General features: G+C 45.4%; 1 protein-coding gene across 9 annotated transcripts in view; it reads left to right on the top strand.

Annotated features, from left to right (window-relative positions):
* DOCK8 (dedicator of cytokinesis 8) overlaps positions 1–1,130 on the top strand; it is a 267,141-nt gene extending 266,011 nt beyond the window's left edge. For all 9 annotated transcript variants that reach the window (XM_006152456.3, XM_006152453.3, XM_006152460.3 and 6 more), the window contains one exon: positions 47–1,130. In XM_006152456.3, coding sequence (XP_006152518.1) covers positions 47–107 — 61 coding nt within the window. In that variant the 3' untranslated portion in view covers positions 108–1,130. The remainder of the gene's footprint in view (positions 1–46) is intronic.
* Positions 1,131–25,329: the final 24,199 nt, after the last annotated feature.

The raw sequence follows: 25,329 nt of genomic DNA, 5'->3' as shown, positions 1-25,329 counted from the left end.
CAATCTTTCCTTCTCTGGGTCTCTCTCTCCCCTTTTTTAATTTCAGGGACTCCTTCCACAGATCTAGTTTCAGGAAATGTGATACCCAGTTGTCACAGGGCAGCTAAGAAAAGCTCTCTTCATCCATGGAGACTGAGGCCCTGAGACCCTGGAGAAGGTCTCGCTGGTACTTAAAAAGTAGGACATTTGCCTCCCAGGACCAGCTGCACTCCCTGAACAGCCAGCACTCTGGACGCTGTGGGACCATGGACTTATACCCAAATGGCCTTGACCAGATTTGGGCTACGCTGAGGATGAGGGGTGGGAGTGGACAATGGGTATTCAGGGATGATTGTATATTTATTAAACTGAGTTTTTGTTTTTGTTTTCCACAACTTTGTACGAAAAAGCCATAAGCAGCTTCTGTTGCTGAGTGGTCAGTCACTGTCCATGGAGAGAGAACTTTCTCTGGTCCATATTTGAATTTGTAGGATAAACTCAAATTGCGTAGGGAAAAATGGAACAGTTGTCCACCAACCTATTCAAAGTGAAATTCTCGCATCCCCTCTTTATGGTAAGGGAGGTGTGAAACATCCTCCATAACCTGTGACGGGAAGCCTTACCAGAAATCTAAAAATCACAATGGTTGGAAATTTGGGGGTTGATTCATTATTTGTGAACTTCTTACCTCCTTGGTAACAGTGGACTGATTGTCATGTAGTTATTTTTGCTTATTTTTACTGTTCAGTTACATGAGTTTATAGAGGAACACGCTCACAGCACTGATTGAGGAAGTATATGGTACTCTGGGCACCCAGCCAAAAACCATGGACACTGCGTTTATTTCAATGGAAACTCTTCTGTATTGCTTTGCCTTTTACAGCTCCCTTTTGCTTACTCTCTCTTTTTCTCCTTTCTGGGACCAAGTTTATTTTTATAAACGGATAATATCTCTGTTTTCATTTCAGAGCATTGTGCTGCTTCTCTACATTTGTACATCAGCTACAAAATCTATCTAGCTTTGAATTCTTTTGCCAATGTACTTTAGGAGAGAAATGAACAAAGTTATTATTTGAGAATTAAATTATATATTTTTAATATGAATGATGACCCTGATGGATGCTAAAAATATAGTAAGAATTGCAAGCAAATGTTTCCTTTTGCAAATTGTTTTCTTCTTATTAGTATTATTGACAACTCTTTGCTCTCTTCTCAATTTTAGATAGTTTAGTTCTTTAAGTAACAATTGTAAACACAGCGGGGCACAGCTACTCTCACGTAATGACATAAACAAGGGACTTGAACATTATCTATTCTAAATATGTGGTTAGGAAAGAAGCATTTGAAACATTCCTAAGAGTAAAATAAATTAGGCCTTTTGTTTCCTGAAATTTAGAGAAACCCAAAATACCATGATAGCCCTCTCTATTTTTCTTTGGAAGACCCTTATATGAACGTTTCCTAGAGAATCTCCTGATTAGCTTCATGCCTCTCCTCCTTCAGTGGAGCCAAGAATAAAATTGTCATAATCACATAAGGCTCTCAGGAAAATAAAATGTGAATGTACTACATAGCTGATTGGGATTATCATGCCACACATTGTCTGAAACTCCATAGTTCTACTCTGGAGATTTTTGCTATTGGGCGCATGTACTCACCAGAGAGACAGACAGTGAGAAATCACCCCCGGGGGGACGGCTATGCCACAATCCCATCCCTTCCATTCTCCTCTTGGGATTTTAGGCATGCAGGTACACATGCCTGGTGTGAGTTTTAAGCCGCTGGGTCTGGGACTTGAACCACAGTTGACTATGTGGGAGTCCAGCAATGTAACCATTACACCAACTGCTGGTGCCTATAAAGAGTACTTTCTATAAAGATAGATTTGTTCTTGGGCCAGCCACTGACATGGTGGTTAAGACAGCTGGTTTCCACATGACCGACTGCACAGGCCTTGACCCAATGGCTTGAAAAATCACACCCAAATATGCGCGCGCGTGTGTGTGTATATGTGCAAAATCTCAAGAGGAGACTGTAGGAGGATGGATTGCAGCATGGTCATCCCCTTGGAGGGTAGTTTCTCATTTCCCCACTCTCTCTCTTTCTCTATCTCTCTGACAAATGCATGTCCCTTAAAGCAAACAAACAAACAAACAAAACCAGAGTACATTCAGAAGGAGGAACTCACTTGGCGGTCAGGATTGCAATCTAATTAATAGAGGTTCCCAACTACTGACCTGGCAAGACTATCCTTAGGAGGAAAGATGAAGGGGATATACAATATATGAAGAAGGAAGGTGTAGAGTTTGGCACATCCTGCAGAGTGGGTCTGGAATTGATAGAGGTGGAATATTTCGCTGTACTAGTAATCCATCTTCTGGAGTGTCTTGCCAAAAATGGTGCAAATGATTAGGAATCAGAACTAGGAGGGGGTTAGGGGGTGATGCGTGAAGCATGAAAGCAACAGGGAAATCGAATAAAATTAGGTTCGGTAGAACAAACATCAGAAGGTTATCTTTTGTTGGTCATTGTACCCTGGAGCCTGGCCTGCAGTGCATGGTCAGTGTGTTTGCAAGTGACCCAAGTAGTAGACAAAGGTGGCCCTCTGGAAGATACGAAGATCTCCACTCAACTGTTCTTTCTCTGTAGCTCAGGGCTAAAACAGCATCTAAAGGAGGACAATAGGATTTACTGGTCCAAGAGGAATGGCTTCTCATTCACTTTTTTTCCTTCGATTTTTGCCATAGGCCACATGTGCTTGTCAGAGAGAGACAGAGAGAGGAAAAGTGAGAAATCACCCCTCAGGGGGGATGGCCACACCACAATCCCTTCTCCTCCTTTCTCCCCTTGGGATTTTCAGTCACTGGGTTGGGATTTGAACCTCAGTGGACCATGTGGAAGTTCAGTTCCTTACCCACCATACCACTTGCCAGCTCCTCATCCACTCTTGACTTCACCTATTGTTAATGCATAGGCAAGAAGTAAGAGGATTTCCTCCTTTTTGTACTGTTTTCTCTATCTTTAATCATCTTACACCCAGCCTCGCAGAACCTGATTAAAAAACTAAACCTCTGATGGTCACCAAGTTTTGGTCACGATGTTGCTGGAGGAAATGCAGTGTAGCCTTGGCTGAAAACCATTTGGAGGGCAGTCCACATTCCTGACCCCTAAGTCCTGGGTGCTGCAGCACATCTTGGGGGGCATCATTCTCTCTGGAATGATCCCGCTGAATCCACCTCATCTCCCACTCTGACGAGGATTTTCATGGCATTACCTTGACAGCTCAGTGTGTCCCCTTTACTGTTTTCTCACACCTAGAAAGATGGCAGAGCACTGGTAGCCAGTGTAACGGAGTCATTGGCAAGGTGTTAGCGCTCTGAGGATTCAGCAGAGAAATCGGCCCCACTTCTCCCTCATCAGTTCCTTTATGCAGCGAGAGGGCACGACACAGATGAACAAATTGTTCTGTTATTCCACAGGATTATCTTTATTAGTGAGATAGTTTAAAAAAAAAAAAAATGTGTGTGACTGCCAAAGACTCTGCACTGAGAACTGGAAATCCTACTTTCTTGTTTCCCCCTTTCTAATCCTACAGCTCTGGCCAAGTCACTATACCCCTCTGCACTTCCGAGGTGTGTCACTGCAGAAGACAGGGGACAGTTGTTCCACCTTCTCCCAACCTAGCGAGGAAATCCAGTGAGGGAGCTAATGCATGTGAACGTGTTTTTGCAGACTCCCAAGTGCTGCCAAATGTCGGGCAGTGCTGTGTCCAGCTGGCATCTCCGGAACGTTAGCCAGCCCCCGGCACGGTGCATTCACTGCTGGCCACATGGACAAAATCAGGCCAAAGGTGCAGGCAGGACAGAGGCCTGATTACCAGAAACTAAATGCCTAGTCTATTCCACTTGCAGTGCCAGTTTACATTGTCTGACAGGGCCGAACAGCCAGGGCCTCAGGGTGGGAGGAAGAAAGGGTATCAGTGGAACCGGAAGGGTATGCAGGGGCGCCTGGAAACTGGACCTGCCTGGCAGCCCTGCCTCCTCGCGTGCAGCCTGTCTCCAGTGCATTCCTCCACCAGGTCCATCAGCCCACCTGTGTCGCCCAGCCGGCAAGTGCCCCCTGAGGTTATCAAAGCACATGGACTTCCACTTAAAACAAAGCCAGCCGGGGCGAGTTTCCCTGCTAATAATGAAGAAAGAAAGGACTTGGCAGCCATGACGGATTTGCAGTAATTAAACTGATGCTGGGCTAGAAGCCTGGGGTTTGTCTGCAGTCTCCCCTGCTCCACTTTTGACTCCAACTTCGCAGGCGAGACCTGGATGTCTCCAGATGCACAGTAAGCAAAAAGTCTCTAAAGAAAATTGTGTAGAACCCAGTAATCGATTAAGAAACTCAGTGTCCCTAATCCACCGAGAATTGAGCCAAGGGCTCCCCAGCGAGCACTGTAGTGTAATGGGGTTTAGAGAAACTGAGCTCCCCCGGCGTTTTCATGCACCAAGTGCTTTAGCATCTGGGGCAGCAAGTGGCTGGGAATAAGGAAAGTGAGATGCCGCACCATGTAAGCTGAAAGGTTCAGGCAGGCAGGGACCTTTTTCTCAAGAACTGTGAAACTGCTAGGGAAAAGAGTCCAAGTAGGACTGGGATGAAGTAAAATCACTGCAAATGGGCATGGTCTTAAGATCTTCCTGATGCGCCTCCAGTGGGGAACCCAGAAAGGGCACCAAATGCGCTGTTTGAGATGCAAGGTTGACACTTCCACCTGTGGCCCTGTTATGTTTGCACGGGACAGCTGAGAGCCTGACGCCTCTTCCTGCAGAGATGAAATAAGACGCAGGCCCTGTCCTAGAAGAACACCCCACTCTGGGGGGAAGCACGTGTGCACTCAGCCATCTCTGGGTTTTAAAAAAGGCCCCACCTTCCATTAAAACTGTGTTCAACTTGGAACCCAGCCATTCAGCAATTGCTTCCGGAAGCTTCCTTCCTTTTCCCTCTCACCACTCATTGACCTTTCATTCTCTAGTTTATTGGTGTATAAGACTGTCTTTTACACTTGACAGAAGTTCTTTTAAAAAAAAAGTTATTTTAATTGTTACTATTTTTCATTAGACCAGAGAGAGAAGAGAAAGGGAAAGTGAGAAAGCAAGATGCCAGGTCCGGACTCGACCCACAGTTGGCCGTGTGGGAGTCCAGCACTTCAACCACCATGCCACCTGCCAGCCCATCTGAAGTTCTTTGAGGGCAGAAGCTATACCTCTTTTTAATCAAGAAAGAGATTTGAAGTTTTAATGAATCTAGGTAGTCAAGACAGAATCCTGTATAACTAATATGTTTCTTACGTGTAAACCAGGCTCAGGAAAATTTAAATTTTCTTTTAACTGAATAATACTAGGGTTGTTTTGCAAGGAACAGGTCAAGGTCATTTAATAGAAAAAATATCGTTTCTTTATATACCATTAGATTGCACTGTCACTGGGAGTAGTAACACTTACCTTGCTGAAGTTGCTCGGGTTTGGAGTGAAGAGACGGCCACAGCTCTCACTAGTAGAAACCTGCACTGGGGTCTGATCACTGTCCAGAAGTCTTTTCCACTCTGTGGATTAAACCTCACTCCTTGTCATTCCGAGGTGGCAAAACTGGGCAAAGAAAAGTCGAGAGCACCAGCTGCGGCCAGATGCAGAGTTTGCAGGAAGGGGCCAAGAAGGAACGAAGAAAGGGCACTGTGTTCTGGGGGAAGGAGATGGGCTTTCGCAAGGGAGGGGTAAGAACTCTGGACCCAGGGTGTGAAAGAAGGAAATGCAAAGAGGTGGAGTAAGGAGGCGAGCACAGAGGTCAATCGATGAGGCTATTTATTTGTATATATTTTAGTTTTTTGCTATGAGACATGTGCACTTGCCAGAGAGAGACAGAGAGGGAAAATGAGAAATCACAGTCCCCCTCCAAGGGGGAATAGAAAGCTGCAATCCCATCTCCTCCATTCTCCCCTTGAGATTTTTTTTCTTTTTCTTTTTTTTTTTTTTTTTCCTGAAGAGGTTTTTGCTGTAGGGCGCATGCTTGCTAGAAAGACAGAGAGACAGAAAGTGAGAAATCACCCCCCAGGGGGGATGGGCACACCACAGTCCCTTCTCCTCCATTCTCCTCCTGTGATGTTCTTCTTCTTCTTTTTTTTTGAGAGGTTTTTGCTATAGGGCGCGTGCGCTCGCTAGAGAGACAGAGAGACAGGAAACGAGAAATCACCCCCAGGGGGGATAGCCACGCTGCAATCTCTTCTCCTCTCAGGATCTTGGGCACACATGCACACACACCCGGCATGAGTTTAAGCTGCCGGGTCCAGAACTCGAACCACGGTCGACTATATGGGAGTCTAGTGACATAGCCATTACGCTAACAGCTGGTCCCTCTTGAGATTTTGGCAAGCACCCAGATATGCCCAGTGTGTTTTCAAGCTGCCAAGTCCAGGACTTAAACCATGTAGTCATCTGTGTGGGATCCAGTGACTTAACCTCCACAACACCTGTTGGACCCATAGATCCCTCTTTTTATAAAGTAGCTTGGAGAGGTCTCTACTTGTCAACACCAAAAGAGCTCCAGCAGGACCTGGTTGCCCTCGGGAGTGCTGAAATAGGAAATGGGAGGTGACAGCCACAGGCCTCCGGCTACTTCTCATGGATCAGGGATGGCCTTATGAACTGCTTTGACACACAGAACGTAGAGTGACGTTTTGGCAGTTGTAGCCTAGATCTTAATACACTTGCCAGCTTTTGCTTTTACCCTCTTGTATCTCTGAGCCATTTTGGAAAGAGAGCTGGCTTCAAGGACTCCGTACATAATGTGCTAGGCTTAGTAACAACCGAGTAGTAAATTAAGCAGGGGCCCTTCTGATTAGGGGACCCTGTGTGATGCATATGTTATGCCTGAAGTTGGTTCCGCTGGTCTTGGTGGAGTGATTTCACAGAAAAAGAGATTCTGACCAGGGCTCAGCTGTTCCAGCCATCTCGGCCAAGCTACCTGACATGGGTGTAATGCCATCTTGGCTTTCCAACCCCAGCTGAGCCTCCTGATGAAAGGTATGAGAGCATGAGTGACCACAGGTGAGCCCAGTCCAGACTAGAACTGTGAGTAAATAAATGGTTGTTATTTAAGCAACTGAACTCTTCATGCAATGCACATAGTCATTAGGACCACTGAAGTGCGGAAACGTATCTTATACAATGATAAGATGGAAAGTGAGTCCCAGTGAGTGAACGCCTTCTGTGTTCCAGGCCCTGTGCCAGTGTTCTGCACACACAGGCTCACCCTTCTTTTTTTTTGAGAGGTTTTTGCTATAGGGCGCGTGCGCTCGCTAGAGAGACAGAGAGACAGGAAACGAGAAATCACCCCCAGGGGGGATAGCCACGCTGCAATCTCTTCTCCTCTCAGGATCTTGGGCACACATGCACACACACCCGGCATGAGTTTAAGCTGCCGGGTCCAGAACTCGAACCACGGTCGACTATATGGGAGTCTAGTGACATAGCCATTACGCTAACAGCTGGTCCCTCTTGAGATTTTGGCAAGCACCCAGATATGCCCAGTGTGTTTTCAAGCTGCCAAGTCCAGGACTTAAACCATGTAGTCATCTGTGTGGGATCCAGTGACTTAACCTCCACAACACCTGTTGGACCCATAGATCCCTCTTTTTATAAAGTAGCTTGGAGAGGTCTCTACTTGTCAACACCAAAAGAGCTCCAGCAGGACCTGGTTGCCCTCGGGAGTGCTGAAATAGGAAATGGGAGGTGACAGCCACAGGCCTCCGGCTACTTCTCATGGATCAGGGATGGCCTTATGAACTGCTTTGACACACAGAACGTAGAGTGACGTTTTGGCAGTTGTAGCCTAGATCTTAATACACTTGCCAGCTTTTGCTTTTACCCTCTTGTATCTCTGAGCCATTTTGGAAAGAGAGCTGGCTTCAAGGACTCCGTACATAATGTGCTAGGCTTAGTAACAACCGAGTAGTAAATTAAGCAGGGGCCCTTCTGATTAGGGGACCCTGTGTGATGCATATGTTATGCCTGAAGTTGGTTCCGCTGGTCTTGGTGGAGTGATTTCACAGAAAAAGAGATTCTGACCAGGGCTCAGCTGTTCCAGCCATCTCGGCCAAGCTACCTGACATGGGTGTAATGCCATCTTGGCTTTCCAACCCCAGCTGAGCCTCCTGATGAAAGGTATGAGAGCATGAGTGACCACAGGTGAGCCCAGTCCAGACTAGAACTGTGAGTAAATAAATGGTTGTTATTTAAGCAACTGAACTCTTCATGCAATGCACATAGTCATTAGGACCACTGAAGTGCGGAAACGTATCTTATACAATGATAAGATGGAAAGTGAGTCCCAGTGAGTGAACGCCTTCTGTGTTCCAGGCCCTGTGCCAGTGTTCTGCACACACAGGCTCACCAGAGACTCACAAACACCCTGGGTTGTGACTCCTCTTTACTCAGTGAAGGATTGGACCCATTACTCCACAGTTAGTAAATGGTGGAGAAGCCCAGTCACTGTGGTGTGCAGTAACATAAATGCCTGGCAAAGCTGGGAGCCAAATGGTTGACAGCTGGTTCCTGAGTCAGCCTGGAAATACACCAGAAATGTGCACAGGTGCCCAGGATCCTGAGGGGCTGGAGGTCTGGGGAAAAGAGTTGTGGCATGAAGGGATCCTGTCAAGGGCACTTTCTATCACTCATGTGCACACACCATCATAAAAACTAATAGTAATGGGCCAGCATGTGGCATGGTGGTTAGGGCACTGGAGTCCCACATGGCTGACCATGGTTCTAGTCCTGGACCTGGTGGCTTGCTTTCTCACTTTCCCCTTCTCTCTGGTTAAAAATAATGATGAAAAATAAATTAAATTTTAAAAATAGTAATAAAGTGGCAGGGGCAGAATGAACCTGAGTCTGAGTGATTCCAAGGCCCATAGACTATCCTGTTAAAGTTCATTGGCTTCAGAAAGCCTCTGTACTCCTGCTTTGGCTTCCGTAAGCAAACCAGGACCTCACTTAAGAGGCTGCTTCCTCAGCTAGTTGCTAAGTTACAGCCAATCACAGCAGCTAGGCTACAGTCAATCATAGGCATCCCACCTTTTTTCTTGGAGAGGTTTTTGCTACAGGTCGTGTGTGCTCACCAGAGAGACGGAGGGAGACAGAGGGAGACAGAGAGACAGAAAGCAAGAAATCACCCCCCAGGGGAGATGGCCACGCCGCAATCCCTTCTCCTCCATTCTCTTTTCAGGATCTTGGGCACACACGCACACACACTGGCGTGAGTTTTAAGCCACTGGGTCCGGGACTCGAACCACGGTCAACTATGTGAGAGTCCAGCCACATAGCCATGACGCTAACTGCTGGTCTTGGGCATCCCACCTTTTAAACTGTTAATGCAGATGTAACTAATCTAATTATTTCTCTACCTCATTCTCTCACTTCCATTTTTGTACATCACTTTCCCATTCCGGAACATAAATATCTCCAACCATGAGGCTACCAGGAGTCCCTTGGAAGCCATTCTGGGGTCCCCAATTCCAATTGTGTTTATTGTTGCTCCATTAAATTAAATTATCTAAAGTGTTTTTTGTTTGTTTGTTTTTTTTAACAATCCCTATTTTGAAACAGAAAGATTGAGGAAAGTTACAAGCTCCTCAGAGAGCGTGATTAGGTTAGGAGCTGACGCAGTCTTTCCCCACAAATCCCATAGCTGAACTGTGAGAATGGGAAATGATCACCACGTAAGAAAGCCCTAATGAGGCCTCCTCCCATCACCACTCTGTCATCTCTGACCAAAATTCCTATGATCCTGGGCGACCTAGTGGTCTCATGCAGTAAGGCCTGAGAAACGTGATGCGGTTAGCAAGAGGTAGTCATCCCTTATTCATGTGTATGTCCCTCCCTCCCCCAGTAACCCTTAGACATCTGTGGCCATCCAGCAGTGTGTCCAGAGAATGACCTTGCACCCAGAAAGAACAAGAATTCATTTCAGCGTTAGGCTAAGCCAGAGTTACTTAAGAGGCTGAAATAGCTGCCCCATAGAATGGCATCTAACAACAACAACAGACGATATTATTCAACATTCTGAGTATTTTTCAGAGCTTTCCTGGGTGACATCAAGTGGTGAGTGAAAGTATAGGTAGGTGCCTGCCTGCCTGCCTGCGGGTGATGAGCTCATCCCTGTAGGTGAGCCGTGAGATCAAGCCTGCATGCTGAGTTAGTAGACAGATGCTGGGGGGAAAGCGGTAGAGACTAGTGTTAATGAGCACACGCTCTGGAGGCAGATCCTGAGGGCCAGTTCCTAGGCTTGCTTTCCGAGTTAGTGATGTTGGGCAGATCGATTAGCTTTGCAAGCCTCCGTTGCTCAATCATCTGTAAAACGAGATACTGAGAGCTGAATGAGATGACGCATGTGACAGTTGAGTGAGATGCCAGCCTAGGACAGGGGCTGCTAAACGGCAGCTGTCACTGTGTGCGATGAATACAGGAGCAAGTGTTCTTCGATGCTCCTCGCCTTTTCTCCATGTCCTTCCTCAAAAACTGTGTGTAACTTCTGTCTTCCCTCCACTCCGCCATCATCTGCCACTGTGTTGTCCCCTTTTTCTACTTTTTATTCCCGTTTTTTTCTCTCTATCCCTACTCACATTCCTTTCTTCCTGTTCTGATCTGGTGGTTGCAGGGAGCGATCAAAGGAGAGCAAAAGGCAGAGACATTGGCGGCAGGATAACAGTGAAGTGCCAGGGAGCTATCTGGGCTGTCTTAGGCTTTCCCATTTCTGAGGATACCAATTTTTTCCCCAGAACTCCTCACAGTAAGAGAGACTTCAGCAATCGGGACCAGGAGATTACATAGTGGTTACGTCACTGAACTCCGATGTAATTGACCATGGTTCAAGTTCCAGAACTAGCAGCTTAAAACTCATGCTAGGCACATGAGCATTTGTGCCCAAGATCCCTAGGGTAAAATGGAGGAGAAGGGATTGTAGTGTGGCCATCCTCCCCGGGGAGTGATTTCTTGCTTTCAGTCTCTCTGTCTCTCAGGCTAGCGCATGTGCCGTATAGCAAGAGTTTCTCTAAAAAAGAGAGAGAGAGAGAAAGAGAAACTTCAGTAATTATCTGATGACCTTTAGACCCATCATTTTATGGGCAACGGGACTAATCCATAGAGAAGATCTTAAGCGCCTTCCCATGGTATTGGCCAGACCTTAACAAGATCTCAGGTCTCCTGGATTCTCATCTGAAAAGAGAAGGGAAACTCAAATTCATGTTTGCATTTCAACTAGAATATTCTCTTTCCCAAAGCATTTCACCTACTTTCCTGTTCAACTGTAGAAATATCAAATTATACCAAGCTTTTGGGCATGGTGGACTCTATTCTGTGCATACTATGATAACTTATTTTCATCAGTAGAAAGGACATTAATAAATAATAATCATCACCATTATTAAGAGTTTTTTTTAATTTAAGTTTATTTCTTCTATGAGAAAAAGAGAGTTAGAGGGAAAAGAGAGAGACGAACACTCCCAGTAAGGTCCTCAAGCTGTGGTCCACCCTCTGGCCTTAGCCAGCCCAGACGACAGGCATGCAAGTGCACGTGTGCTCAGTGTGCACAGGGAGGTGCTGGGACACAACCCAACGCCTTCCCACTTGGGTCCCGGTACATTACTGCTGTGCCACTGCCTGGCCCTGAGAGCTGACTCTTTGCAACGCAGCATCAACATTATCCCACTTAATTCATTGCTTTTCTAATTGTGGGGTTTTTTTTAAGAATTATTTTTATTTAAGTGTACTTATCATTATTTTTTTTAAGTTTGCTATAGGGCCCATGCACTCACAGAGAGAAGATGCCAGCCTAGGACAGGGGCTGCTAAACGGCAGCTGTCACTGTGTGCGATGAATACAGGAGCAAGTGTTCTTCGATGCTCCTCGCCTTTTCTCCATGTCCTTCCTCAAAAACTGTGTGTAACTTCTGTCTTCCCTCCACTCCGCCATCATCTGCCACTGTGTTGTCCCCTTTTTCTACTTTTTATTCCCGTTTTTTTCTCTCTATCCCTACTCACATTCCTTTCTTCCTGTTCTGATCTGGTGGTTGCAGGGAGCGATCAAAGGAGAGCAAAAGGCAGAGACATTGGCGGCAGGATAACAGTGAAGTGCCAGGGAGCTATCTGGGCTGTCTTAGGCTTTCCCATTTCTGAGGATACCAATTTTTTCCCCAGAACTCCTCACAGTAAGAGAGACTTCAGCAATCGGGACCAGGAGATTACATAGTGGTTACGTCACTGAACTCCGATGTAATTGACCATGGTTCAAGTTCCAGAACTAGCAGCTTAAAACTCATGCTAGGCACATGAACATTTGTGCCCAGAATCCCTAGGGGAAAATGGAGGAGAAGGGATTGTAGTGTGGCCATCCTCCCCGGGGAGTGATTTCTTGCTTTCAGTCTCTCTGTCTCTCAGGCTAGCGCATGTGCCGTATAGCAAGAGTTTCTCTAAAAAAGAGAGAGAGAGAGAAAGAGAAACTTCAGTAATTATCTGATGACCTTTAGACCCATCATTTTATGGGCAACGGGACTAATCCATAGAGAAGATCTTAAGCGCCTTCCCATGGTATTGGCCAGACCTTAACAAGATCTCAGGTCTCCTGGATTCTCATCTGAAAAGAGAAGGGAAACTCAAATTCATGTTTGCATTTCAACTAGAATATTCTCTTTCCCAAAGCATTTCACCTACTTTCCTGTTCAACTGTAGAAATATCAAATTATACCAAGCTTTTGGGCATGGTGGACTCTATTCTGTGCATACTATGATAACTTATTTTCATCAGTAGAAAGGACATTAATAAATAATAATCATCACCATTATTAAGAGTTTTTTTTAATTTAAGTTTATTTCTTCTATGAGAAAAAGAGAGTTAGAGGGAAAAGAGAGAGACGAACACTCCCAGTAAGGTCCTCAAGCTGTGGTCCACCCTCTGGCCTTAGCCAGCCCAGACGACAGGCATGCAAGTGCACGTGTGCTCAGTGTGCACAGGGAGGTGCTGGGACACAACCCAACGCCTTCCCACTTGGGTCCCGGTACATTACTGCTGTGCCACTGCCTGGCCCTGAGAGCTGACTCTTTGCAACGCAGCATCAACATTATCCCACTTAATTCATTGCTTTTCTAATTGTGGGTTTTTTTTAAGAATTATTTTTATTTAAGTGTACTTATCATTATTTTTTTTAAGTTTGCTATAGGGCCCATGCACTCACAGAGAGAGACAGAGAAAGAGAGAGAAAATGAGAAAACAAACTGCCAGGTCCAAGACTCTAACTGTGGCCAACCATGTGGGAATCCGGCCCCTTAGCCTCCATGCCACTTGCTAGCTGCTCTGGTTGTATTTTAAAGCTTTAAATTTCACTATTTGCATACATGTCTGACTTCTAAGCTGGCAAAAAAAAAAAAAAGTAATAAAAGATACAAATGAGTTTTGTTTTTGTTTTTGTTTGTTTCCTCTCCTATATTAGCTCTATTACACTGCATAAGTCATCTTTTCTAAACTCCACCTTCTTATCTGTTCAGTAGGGACTCTGACCATCTATGGAGTTACTGTAAAGTTTAAAAGCACATTTGTCTGACACTAAGAAGTCAATTAACAATCAGTATTATCATGACTCCTTTTTGCAGTTTGGGCAGGGATTGACAGGGAAACTGGGTGGTAGGCAAGGAGGTAGAGGACATTATGGAAAGTTTGAAAGACTGTAATAAGGATAAAATGCACATTATAAATAGAGTTTTCTCTTTAAAATTTTGTGAATGACTCCCTCCCACCCACCTCCACCCCATCAGCTTAAGGTATTTCTTATGCCTCAGGGAGGCTTGAGTTTTTATAGCAAGAATACAAATAGAAAAAAAGAAAAAAGATAGGTCCAGCTTTTGACTTCCAAATGTGAGTTCCTTGAATGACAGACTTTAAATTTCAGAGGTTGTAGAAAAAGAAAAGGATTTTCTAAATTCCCAAAGCTCCCATTAACATATCAAGGGTCGGACACTCAACCTGAACTCTAAAACCATTGGTAGAGAGAAATGGGACATCTTCCTTTCCACACCAAAGGACTGCCAACATTGAAACAGAGGTTGGAGGAGAAAAATGAGTTTCCTGTGTCCTGGCCCCTGCATGCTTGGTTGAAAGCACAGATGGGAGGTGAAATGAGGGAAAGGAATCCCAAAAGCGACCTGTTCCTCGCCTTAAACTCAGCTAGGGGACCTCCACACAGTGGTCCTTCCCAGTATAGAGCATTGCAGTAGAAGACTAACAGCATGGATTTCTTGGCTTTAGATTTGGAGGAGGCCAAGGTACACCCTTCTTTGGTTGTTCTGCATCTGGGTGCATCTGACATCGGCCACCTTACACTATGCTGTGTAAGTTCAGCCCTAAGGAGATGAAACTGGTGTCTCTGAGGTGCACTGGTAGGAAGGTTGGTGCCATGTCTGCCCTGGTTTCCAAGATCAGCCTCCTGGGTCTGTCACCAGAAAAGGTTTGTAATATTCCCAAGGCAATTGATGACTGGAAGAGTCAAAAGATGATAGTGAAATTGACTATGAGAACAGACTAATTGGGCCAGTGGGTGGCATGGTGGTTAAGATACTGGTTTCCCACCTGGCCAACTGCAGTTTGAGTCACAGACCCAACAGCTTGAAAATCAAACCAGGTACATGTGCATGTGTGCCCAAAAATCCCAAAAGGAGAATGGAGAAGAGAGGACTGTGGCATGGCCATCTCTCTGGGGTGTGATTTCTCACTTTCCCTCTCTCTATCTCTCTCCCATGAGCACACATGCTGTATGGCAGAAATCTAAAATAATAATTAAAAAACAAACAAAACTATTTAAACAAAACCTCTTTCATATCCAAAGAGAATAAGATACCGTGAATATGGGTGTAAAACGAATGAGTCGCGTCAGTTGTAGAAAACAAAGGAGGCACACTGACTTTGCACAACTGAACGTAGCTTCATACATTTTCAATCCGACTATACGAAGGAAGAAAAACCATCCTTAACTCTACCATGCTAAACATTCATTACATTGTCAAGGTATTTCCTTTCCACACGTTTTGCATGTACATGATGATTTTAATAGCTACAATACATATTGTTCACATAATTTTGTGTTGCCATTTGTAAAATTCCTCAAAATCCCTTTTTCATGCTGCTGTTTGATTTTCCTAATTATCAACATCAGCAAATGCATAAGCTGTCAGCCAAAATTCTTGTGGTTGCAAGTAACATAAAGTCAACTACAAGTAGCTTGAGGAAAAATAAATTTAATGGAAAGTATTGGATTGCTCATTGAACTGCAAGAACTAAGCAGTGCTGGGGATTAAGGGCTTGATATCACCACAGTTCTTCACTCAGTGCGCTTTCTTTCTTTCTTTCTTTCTTTCTTTCTTTCTTTTTTTTCTTTTTTTAGATGTTTTTGCCCTAGGGCATGTGCACGTGCCAGAGAGCAAGAGACAGAGACAATGAGAGAGAAAGTGAGAAATCATCCCTTAGAAAGGATGGCTACACTGCAATCTGTTCTCCTCCATTCTCCTCCCATGATCTTGAGCACATGCACACACGCACCAGGCATGAGTTTCAAATCACTGGGTCCAGGACTCAAACCACAGTCGGCCATGTGGGAGTCTAGCAACATAACCAATACACCATCTGCTGGTCCCTCTTCTACTTTTCCACTTGCTGGATTGATCTTCCTTCTCCTCCTCCTTTTAGATTTTTGCCATAGGGCATGTGTGCTCACCAGAGGGAAACGATGAGTGGCTTCTCTGTTTTCCACAACTGACTGACCAAACTTATTGGCTCCACGCCCACATTCCCTGTATATAAATCTCTTTGGATATGAAAGAGGCATTTTGGTTTAAATAGTTTTCATATGACCATAGCTGAAGAACAAAGAGAGAAATCATCCCCCAGGAGGAGATGGCCACACCACAGTCCTTCCTCTTTCATTCTCCTCTTGGGATTTTGGGCACACACGCACAAGTGTCCAATGTAATTTTCATGCCTCCAGGTCCGGGACTCCATCTGTGGTCAGCCATATGAGAAGCCAGTGTCTTAACCACCATGCCACCTGCTGGCCCCAATTTTCTTCCCCTTTAATGGGGAGAATGAGACAGTAGAATTTGTTAATAGATGAAAAACAATACCTATGACTCATATGATTGATTTTTAACATTGCTTAATATTTAGATTATACCTAGTTATTTTTGTTATTTAAAATGATGCTATTTAAATTATTTGTATATAGGTGTCCTCTTCTCTCAGATTTTTTTTTTTTCTTAAAAGAGAAGGGAATTCAAGTTCATTGTTTACCCTGTACCAGGCGCTTAGCCATGTTGGGTCATTTCCATTAGGCACATTTTCTGAATGGGGAGGAAGTGGCTGAGGGGGTTAGATGATAGATTGGCAGATCATTCAGCTCTGTGCCACTACTTGTAAACTACATCTTAAGTAAGAGCAATGAATCAGTACAAATTTCAAGGGACAATACTTTGAAAAAGTACACAGGAATACATAGAACAAACACATATCGGGGTTTCTTTGAGAACGACAGCCGAGGAGAAGAGAACATTTCAAACGGTCTTCCATTTCCCCTACTAGAGCAGTTTTTCTCTCTTCTCAGACTAACAGCCTGGGGTCTTCATGACCCTTGGCTCTCCTACGAGAAAGTTCATGACAATATTGTTTTCAGGAGCCAATACTGAATTCTCCTGTCTCTACTTGCAAGAAAATAACTCACTCCCCACGGTTAGCTCGTTGGAGCTAACAGTGATTTATTAGACGTCCAGTTCTCCAGATTGCCCTTCAAATGGAGATGAGTTTTCCTGGGAACAGCAAAATATGGGATTTTTCCCCTCATCAGGTTATGACAGGTTTGCAATCCACTCCATCAAAACTAGAACCAGAAACCTTGACAGAGCTCCCTTTAGACAGAAAGAAACACAAGAAACACGTTCCATCTGGTAAATAATTGCTGGGATTGCATTCCTGTGCGTTCAGGCATGAGCTGACTTCTGTACGGCACAAAACTGTGAAAATATCTAGGTCTAATGGGGCCGCGTGAGATAAGATCTACTTAGATCTATCATATACTCGTATTACAGGCTTCTGGGGTGCTGGTGCATCCCAGACACTCAAATCACCCACAGTCTGATGAGCTTGATAGATGTAAAATTATTCCAAGATGTCTGAGAGATCTTGGTCTTCTGTACAAAATGTCGAATAGGCACATGCAGCCCTTAATCATAAGAGCAAAGGGGAATGTTTGCCAAGGTCATTGTTCATATGGCCACAGCTGAAGAACAAAGTAAAATGCAGTTCTAAGTTTACACGCCTTCTTCCTAGAGAGTGGGTTGGGGGAAATCTATCTAAACCACTTGGGATGGAATGCTTGGGAATGGGAAAAGAAATGAGCAGGAAAAAGTGAGCTCCCTGAAGAATTTAAAGTAGTTAATAGGTGGCAGTTCCGTTTCCACAGGTAGCTCTAAGGTATGATTTCCATTCCGGAAGAACTGTTTTAGCCAGAGCTTCCCATGGACAGGGCGTCCTTCCTCAAAAGCTCTCTAGCTCTGGGAGCACAGGGGAGAGCCATGTATGAGAGATGGGAAGCCCATGGGAAGCTGGGCTGAGTGAGAGGTAGTGAACGTCAACACCCTCACACCAGTAATATGAACGGTGTGCATTGTAAGGCTGGTGTAAAGGTTAATTCGATAGGGACAATGATATACAATAATGGCAATTCCGGAACCGCCATCTTCCAGTAATTAACCAAAATGACGAACACAAAGTCTACAAGAAAGGTGATATTGTAGACATTAAGGGAATGGGTACTGTTCAAAAAGGATTGCCCCACGGATGTTACCATGGCAAAACTGGAAGAGTCTACAGTGTTACCCAGCATGCTGTCTGCATTGTTGTGAACAAACAAGTTAAGGGCAAGATTCTTGCCAAGAGAATTAATGTGCGTATTGAGCATATTAAGCATTCTAAGAGCAGAGATAGCTTCCTAAAATGTGTGAAGGAAAATGACCAGAAAAAGAAAGAAGCCAAAGAGAAAGGTACCTGGGTTCAACTGAAGCACCAGCCTGCTCCACCCAGGGAAGCACACTGTGAAAACCAATGCAAAGGAGCCTGAGCTACTGGAACCTATTCCTTATGAATTCATGGCTTGATGGGTGCTAAAAATAAACTAATCTGTGGTCTATTAAAAAATAGTAATAATAATGGCAATTCCTAGTCCCACCCCAACAGCCTCACTGATCCATAATGAAGCCGAAGTTCACAGTTTCATTGTTTACATGAAAAAATGATTTCTTTTCTACTTGCACGTCCTGATACCACAGGATGAAGGGTAGGCTGGCACCCCCAGCTACCTGCTAGCGGATCCAGAGATGAAAGGGCTGATGGCTTTCACAGCCAGACAGCTAATGTGCAGGTGTGAAGTAACTGGGATATATTTGTATGGGGGAAAAAATAAAAGCAGCTAGAAATTGGAGAGAAGATGCCCCCTGAGGGACATTCAAGCTCATTAAAAACAGCAGCAGGTGAGTGTCAGTTCACACCACGAAGTTATCCCTTCAGCCTTCCTCTTTGCTTCTGCACTGCTGAGCTGAGGACAGCCACTTTCCGGTCCACTAGAAGCCACGCATGTGACCATGAGAGGCCTGCAGGTGGTATCAAGATTTGCTAGGTTGCAGACAAGCAGCTAGTGGTTAACAGTTCTCATCTTGGGCTAGTTGGTGGTGAGGAGGTTAAGGCCGCTGGATCTGACATGGCCAACCGTGTGGTTAGAGTCTCAGACTTGGGGCTTGAAAAACACACTGGGTGCATGTGTGTGTGTGTGCCCAGAATCCCTAAAGGAGAATGGAGGAGAAGGGACTGCAGTGTGGCCATCTCCCCCAGGAGGGTGGTTTTCCATTTTCCCTGTCTGGCCAGTGCACGTTCTCCTATAGCAAAACAAAACAAACAAACAAACAAGAACTTTTCACTTTACAGAGAGCCTACCTCTGCTTCAGACTAGTTGTGTGACCTTAACTAATATCTCTCAGCTGGTTTCCTGACATATAAAAGGCAGACGAGATTGTCCACTCCTAGGGGTTGCTGTAAGGACTGAAAGGATGGCTGTAGCACTCTCGGAACGGAACCTCTGCTCCTGGAAGCACTCCAGGTAAGTTCACTTTGGTTGTGATTTTGACATTCTTCAACAAAGAAGAGCCTTGAGCGCTGTTTCCCCTGTGCCCTGGAAAATCAGTTAAATGACACGGTTCACTTTAATCCATTACCTCATCCCTCCTTTGAATCCACAGTCACAAACATTGCGACTCAAGTTTGAGAGAGACAGTGAGAGGTGAGATAAAGGTATAAAATGACACACACACATACACACACACACACAAAGGTGGAGAATTTGTTACTGCACTGTTCTCAGGGAGCACTACTGAGCTGGTGACTTGCTGAGGAGGGCACAGACAGGTAGACAGGACACTTCATGTTTGTGACCTGCAGTGGACCCCAGTGAGCATTGGGGAGCACCCAGGCTCATCAACATAGCAGAAAGGGATGATAGGCTTGGGTCTGGGGAGAAGGACCTTCTGGATGTATCTGGGGATAGCTACTCTTAAAGCTTCTGAGAATGAAACCCCACCACGTAGTTCATCCCACCTTAATTGCTTTTGCTTTGCTTTGGCACCTGCCAAGAAGACAAGAAAAACAGGGACAAGCAGTTAGCGTAATGCCTATATCGCTGGACTCCCACGTAGTCAACCGTGTTTCGTGTCCCAGACCCGGTGGCTTAAAACTCACGTGTTCGTGCGTGCCCAGGATCTCAAGAGGAGAATGGAGGAGAAGGGATTGTGGCGTGGCCATCCCCCCTGAGGGGTGATTTTTCGCTTTCTGTCTCTCTGTCTTTCTGGTGAGCGCATACACTCTATAGCGGAAAACCTCTCAAAACAAAAAAACAAAATAAAACAAGAAAAACAAAAGTTAGGGCTCATGACACAGAGCGTATCAGTGGGTGGCCAAGGGCAGGCCCAGATTTGAGTTCAGCCAGGCCCTGAGAGCCTGAGCTAGTCCCGGATCAGCTCTGGTCCATAGGCCTTAAGGAGCAGCGTCCATTCCCCAGATTTTCAACTGGGGAACCACCGAGTATCCCCTACTCCCAGTGACTGTGCTTTGGATGAAACTGACTTTATTTCTGTCTTTAGGGAGCAGGTGTGATAGTCAGGCCCGGCCAGTTAGAGCATCCCATTCCTCTGGACCCAGCGTCAGGTTCAAAAATGGACTTGGGAACCACCAGAGCCAGAGAGAGAAAGAAGGAAAGTGGGTTTTGTTTTTATTTTTTTTTTATGAGGAAGAGGGTGAGCAAGGTAGAAAGAGAGGTTTTTGTTTTTTAAGAGAAATTTTTGCTTGCTAGAGAGACAGACAGAAAGCAAGAAATCACTCCTTAGGGGGGATGGCCACACCATAATCCCTTCTCCTTCATTCTCCTCTCACGATTTTGGGCACACACACACACATGCCCCCAGCTTGAGGGTCAAGCCACTGGGCCCAGGATTCAAACCACGGTTGGCTATGTGGGAGTTCAGTGATGTAACCATTATGCCATCTGCTGGTGCCAAGAGAGAGATTTTTGACAAGGTCTTGCTGCTCCTTCCTGCCCCAGCCTCCCAGTCAGGTAGGGCCAGGTGTGCACCACCTGCTATGCTGGCTGTTGTTTAGGTTGGACTGGAAACTGAGCCCAGGCCTCCATGCAGCCTCAGTTATTACAAAGCATTGGTGCCCTCCTGCCTGCACCCCCTTGGCTGGGCCAGGAAAATGTTTTTAAGGGCTTTGTTGAGGTATAATTTATATACTATAAAACTTGTCCATTTAAAAAGGAGTTTTATTAAAGTGCATGTTTGGGTACTAAAAGCACATAAAAAGAAAATTGAATTAAATATGCAATTATAAAAAATATCCATTTAAAACATAATTTAACAAATTTTAGCAAATTTAATGGGTAACTATCACAGCAGTCTGGTTTTATGACATTTCCATAGTCCCCCAAAAGACCGGTTAATGCCCCTTTGCTGTCACAAGGGGACTCCAGCTGAGTTGCTGGGGGTGAAGGACACATTCTTAGTCAGTTTGCAGGCACCTGGAGCAGCAAGGAGCCGTGGTGTGGAACCTGAGATTAAAGCACACCCGTGGCCACAGGCAGTGTCACGAGGTGGACAGACACCAAGGCCAGAAGTCACTGGGTGCAGTCTCTGCGCAGCAGCACCTGAAGCCAGGACTTCCCTTGGACTTTTCAGTGACCTGAGCTGAGACGGTCCGTACTTTCCATCCCTTGCAATGGGAAGAATCATCTATGGCTCCAAAAATTATTGACCAGGCTCTAAGGAACAAGTTGAAACCTTTATTAACTGGATCTTCAAACAGAAAGCCCTCTATCCAGATCTATGTAATCGGAGAATTATTTTACAGAGACCACAGAGACCACTTCCCAAGTGAGGAGTCAGCCTTGCAGTGGTAAACTGGGTCAGCAGGATACACAGAAGCGGTGTAAGTCCTGGCCTCAGTGTAACCCTGAATTTGCTGCTGTCTTCCCTTTCAAGTCATCAGCACGTAATGACTGTGGCTGTCACCTTATGAGATGTTTACTATGGTGCCAGCAGGTGGGGTGGAGGTTAAGGCGGCTGGATCCCACAGGGCCCACTTTTTGGCTCGAGGCCCAGAGGCCTGGCAGCTAGAAAACCACCAGGTGGGCCCAGGCCAGCAGGGGCGCTCAGACATGGGCCGGGAGATGGTTGCCTTGCCCTGAAGCGGTGAAGCTAGTGGCCACTAGTCTCCAGACCCCAGTTAGCCCCAACAACGGAGCACAAGTCGCCCGGTGCGAACTCAGAGACCCCCTTGGAGTCCCTGGAGGAAGCAGTGGCAGCCTTGGAGAAGAGAGAGGAGGGCTGCCACTGCTTCCACTGGTGTGGCCTGCAGGGATGCCAGCATATTAAGTCACCTGCAAAGAGTGCACATGCAAAGTCCACGCCTCGTAGCTGCAACCCTCCTGTGCCCACGGTATCTTCCACAGGAAGAGAACATCTGTAAGGTGATCACTTGAAGGAAAGAAAATGTTAGAAGAAGAACTCAAATTATAACCAAACAGAAGCAAAGAACAAAAGAATTGCAGAAACTCCTGACAATCTGGCCTAAAGCTTATGATTAGGGCCAGGTGTGCACCACCTGCTATGCTGGCTGTTGTTTAGGTTGGACTGGAAACTGAGCCCAGGCCTCCATGCAGCCTCAGTTATTACAAAGCATTGGTGCCCTCCTGCCTGCACCCCCTTGGCTGGGCCAGGAAAATGTTTTTAAGGGCTTTGTTGAGGTATAATTTATATACTATAAAACTTGTCCATTTAAAAAGGAGTTTTATTAAAGTGCATGTTTGGGTACTAAAAGCACATAAAAAGAAAATTGAATTAAATATGCAATTATAAAAAATATCCATTTAAAACATAATTTAACAAATTTTAGCAAATTTAATGGGTAACTATCACAGCAGTCTGGTTTTATGACATTTCCATAGTCCCCCAAAAGACCGGTTAATGCCCCTTTGCTGTCACAAGGGGACTCCAGCTGAGTTGCTGGGGGTGAAGGACACATTCTTAGTCAGTTTGCAGGCACCTGGAGCAGCAAGGAGCCGTGGTGTGGAACCTGAGATTAAAGCACACCCGTGGCCACAGGCAGTGTCACGAGGTGGACAGACACCAAGGCCAGAAGTCACTGGGTGCAGTCTCTGCGCAGCAGCACCTGAAGCCAGGACTTCCCTTGGACTTTTCAGTGACCTGAGCTGAGACGGTCCGTACTTTCCATCCCTTGCAATGGGAAGAATCATCTATGGCTCCAAAAATTATTGACCAGGCTCTAAGGAACAAGTTGAAACCTTTATTAACTGGATCTTCAAACAGAAAGCCCTCTATCCAGATCTATGTAATCGGAGAATTATTTTACAGAGACCACAGAGACCACTTCCCAAGTGAGGAGTCAGCCTTGCAGTGGTAAACTGGGTCAGCAGGATACACAGAAGCGGTGTAAGTCCTGGCCTCAGTGTAACCCTGAATTTGCTGCTGTCTTCCCTTTCAAGTCATCAGCACGTAATGACTGTGGCTGTCACCTTATGAGATGTTTACTATGGTGCCAGCAGGTGGGGTGGAGGTTAAGGCGGCTGGATCCCACAGGGCCCACTTTTTGGCTCGAGGCCCAGAGGCCTGGCAGCTAGAAAACCACCAGGTGGGCCCAGGCCAGCAGGGGCGCTCAGACATGGGCCGGGAGATGGTTGCCTTGCCCTGAAGCGGTGAAGCTAGTGGCCACTAGTCTCCAGACCCCAGTTAGCCCCAACAACGGAGCACAAGTCGCCCGGTGCGAACTCAGAGACCCCCTTGGAGTCCCTGGAGGAAGCAGTGGCAGCCTTGGAGCAGAGAGAGGAGGGCTGCCACTGCTTCCACTGGTGTGGCCTGCAGGGATGCCAGCATATTAAGTCACCTGCAAAGAGTGCACATGCAAAGTCCACGCCTCGTAGCTGCAACCCTCCTGTGCCCACGGTATCTTCCACAGGAAGAGAACATCTGTAAGGTGATCACTTGAAGGAAAGAAAATGTTAGAAGAAGAACTCAAATTATAACCAAACAGAAGCAAAGAACAAAAGAATTGCAGAAACTCCTGACAATCTGGCCTAAAGCTTATGATTCACATCAAAGTTTAGCTCAAATGTCTAAATCTAGGGTAAAATTTTTTTTGAAAGAGTGAAAAGGGAAGGTGGAGAGAATACCAATACAAACTAGAAAAAAGAGAAGGAAAATTAGAAATGAGGCCACTACTATTTGAAAGAGTTGCTCATAAAAATGCAAGATGGCAGCAGAAAAGCATTATTCTAACACCTTAAAAAGGCACTAGGGTGGCTGGCAGGTGGCTCAGTGGTTAAGGGCACTGGACTTCCACATGGTCGACTGTGGTTTGATTCCCAGACCTGGTGGCTTGCCTTCTCTCTTGCGTGTGTGCATGCTCCAAATTAAAATAAATAAAGTTAATTGAAAAAAAAAAAAAAGCACTAGGAAGATCTGATGACTTAGTTTCCAAGACCAAAGTAGAAAAGTATTTACGTACCTCAGCAGACAGGAGAAGAAAAGTTTCACTGAAGATAAAGCTTTAATGAAGAATTAAACCTAGAATAAAGAGAGAATGGGGAAGGAAATTATTTTATTGATATCAACAGCTAGGATTCTTGCGAGGGAAAAGATGAACTGATGGAGAAAGTGGGGAGGAGAAATCTGTTGGAGACTAAAACTGAATCAGCACGGTCTCCCGTCTCCTCGTTGGTGTTTGCAGCGTTGGGGGGGTCAGCAGCTGCATTTATGACGTTAAAACATCTACTGGGCCCCTCCAGTGCATGCAGGGCTGTTGAGTAAAGAGCTCTGTAGCCTGGAAAGATTGGTTCCAGCTCGTTGGTCACTTGGTCAATTAGAATAAGGCTTTGGCTCTTTAGCAATTTAATTGTGACATATGGTCTATTCAGAACTATGATCTTAGTTTAGAACTATGATCTTCGTTGTATTTTTATAAAGTGAAAAATCACAGCTATCACAAACTGATTAGTTGTAAAAGTAAACATAACTCCATGATTTTTTTGGTGGGAAAATGGCTTTGTATGGAGAGCAGAGAGAAATATTGGCTATGGTGACTCAATTTTTAAAAATTTACTGGAATTCATGATCAATAAATATTTTAAATTATTTTTAAAAAGAAAAAAAAGGAAGGAAGGAAGAAAATCACCAGGCTCATGTGCATGTGTGCTCAAAATATTGAGAGGAGGGGCTGGCAGATGGTGTGGTGGTTAAGGGCGCTGGACTTCCACATGGCCAACTGTGGTTCAAGTCCTGAACCTGGCAGCTTGCTTTCTCACTTTCTCTCTCTCTCTCTGTCCCTCTCTGGACAAATATAAATAAATAAATAAAATAATAAAGTCAAATTAAAAAAAATAATTCTCTAAGAAAAAAAATCCTGGGGACCAGCATTTAGCGTAATGGCTATGTCGCTGGACTCCCACGTAGTTGACTGCGGTTCGCATCCTGGACCCGGTGGCTTAAAACTCACACCGGGCATGTGTGCGTGCCTGTCCAAGATCCCGAGAGGAAAATGGAGGAGAAGGGATTGCAGCGTGGCCATCCCCCCTGGGGGGTGATTTCTCGCTTTCTGTCTCTATGTCTCTCTCCGTCTGTCTGGCAAGCGCACATGCCCTATAGCAAAAACCTCTCAAAAAAAAAAA

The sequence above is a fragment of the Tupaia chinensis genome, unplaced genomic scaffold (assembly GCF_000334495.1).
Source record: "Tupaia chinensis unplaced genomic scaffold, TupChi_1.0 Scaffold000354_1, whole genome shotgun sequence".
Taxonomy (NCBI): Eukaryota; Metazoa; Chordata; class Mammalia; order Scandentia; family Tupaiidae; genus Tupaia; species Tupaia belangeri.
This window is presented reverse-complemented; position numbering and strand designations above follow the sequence as displayed.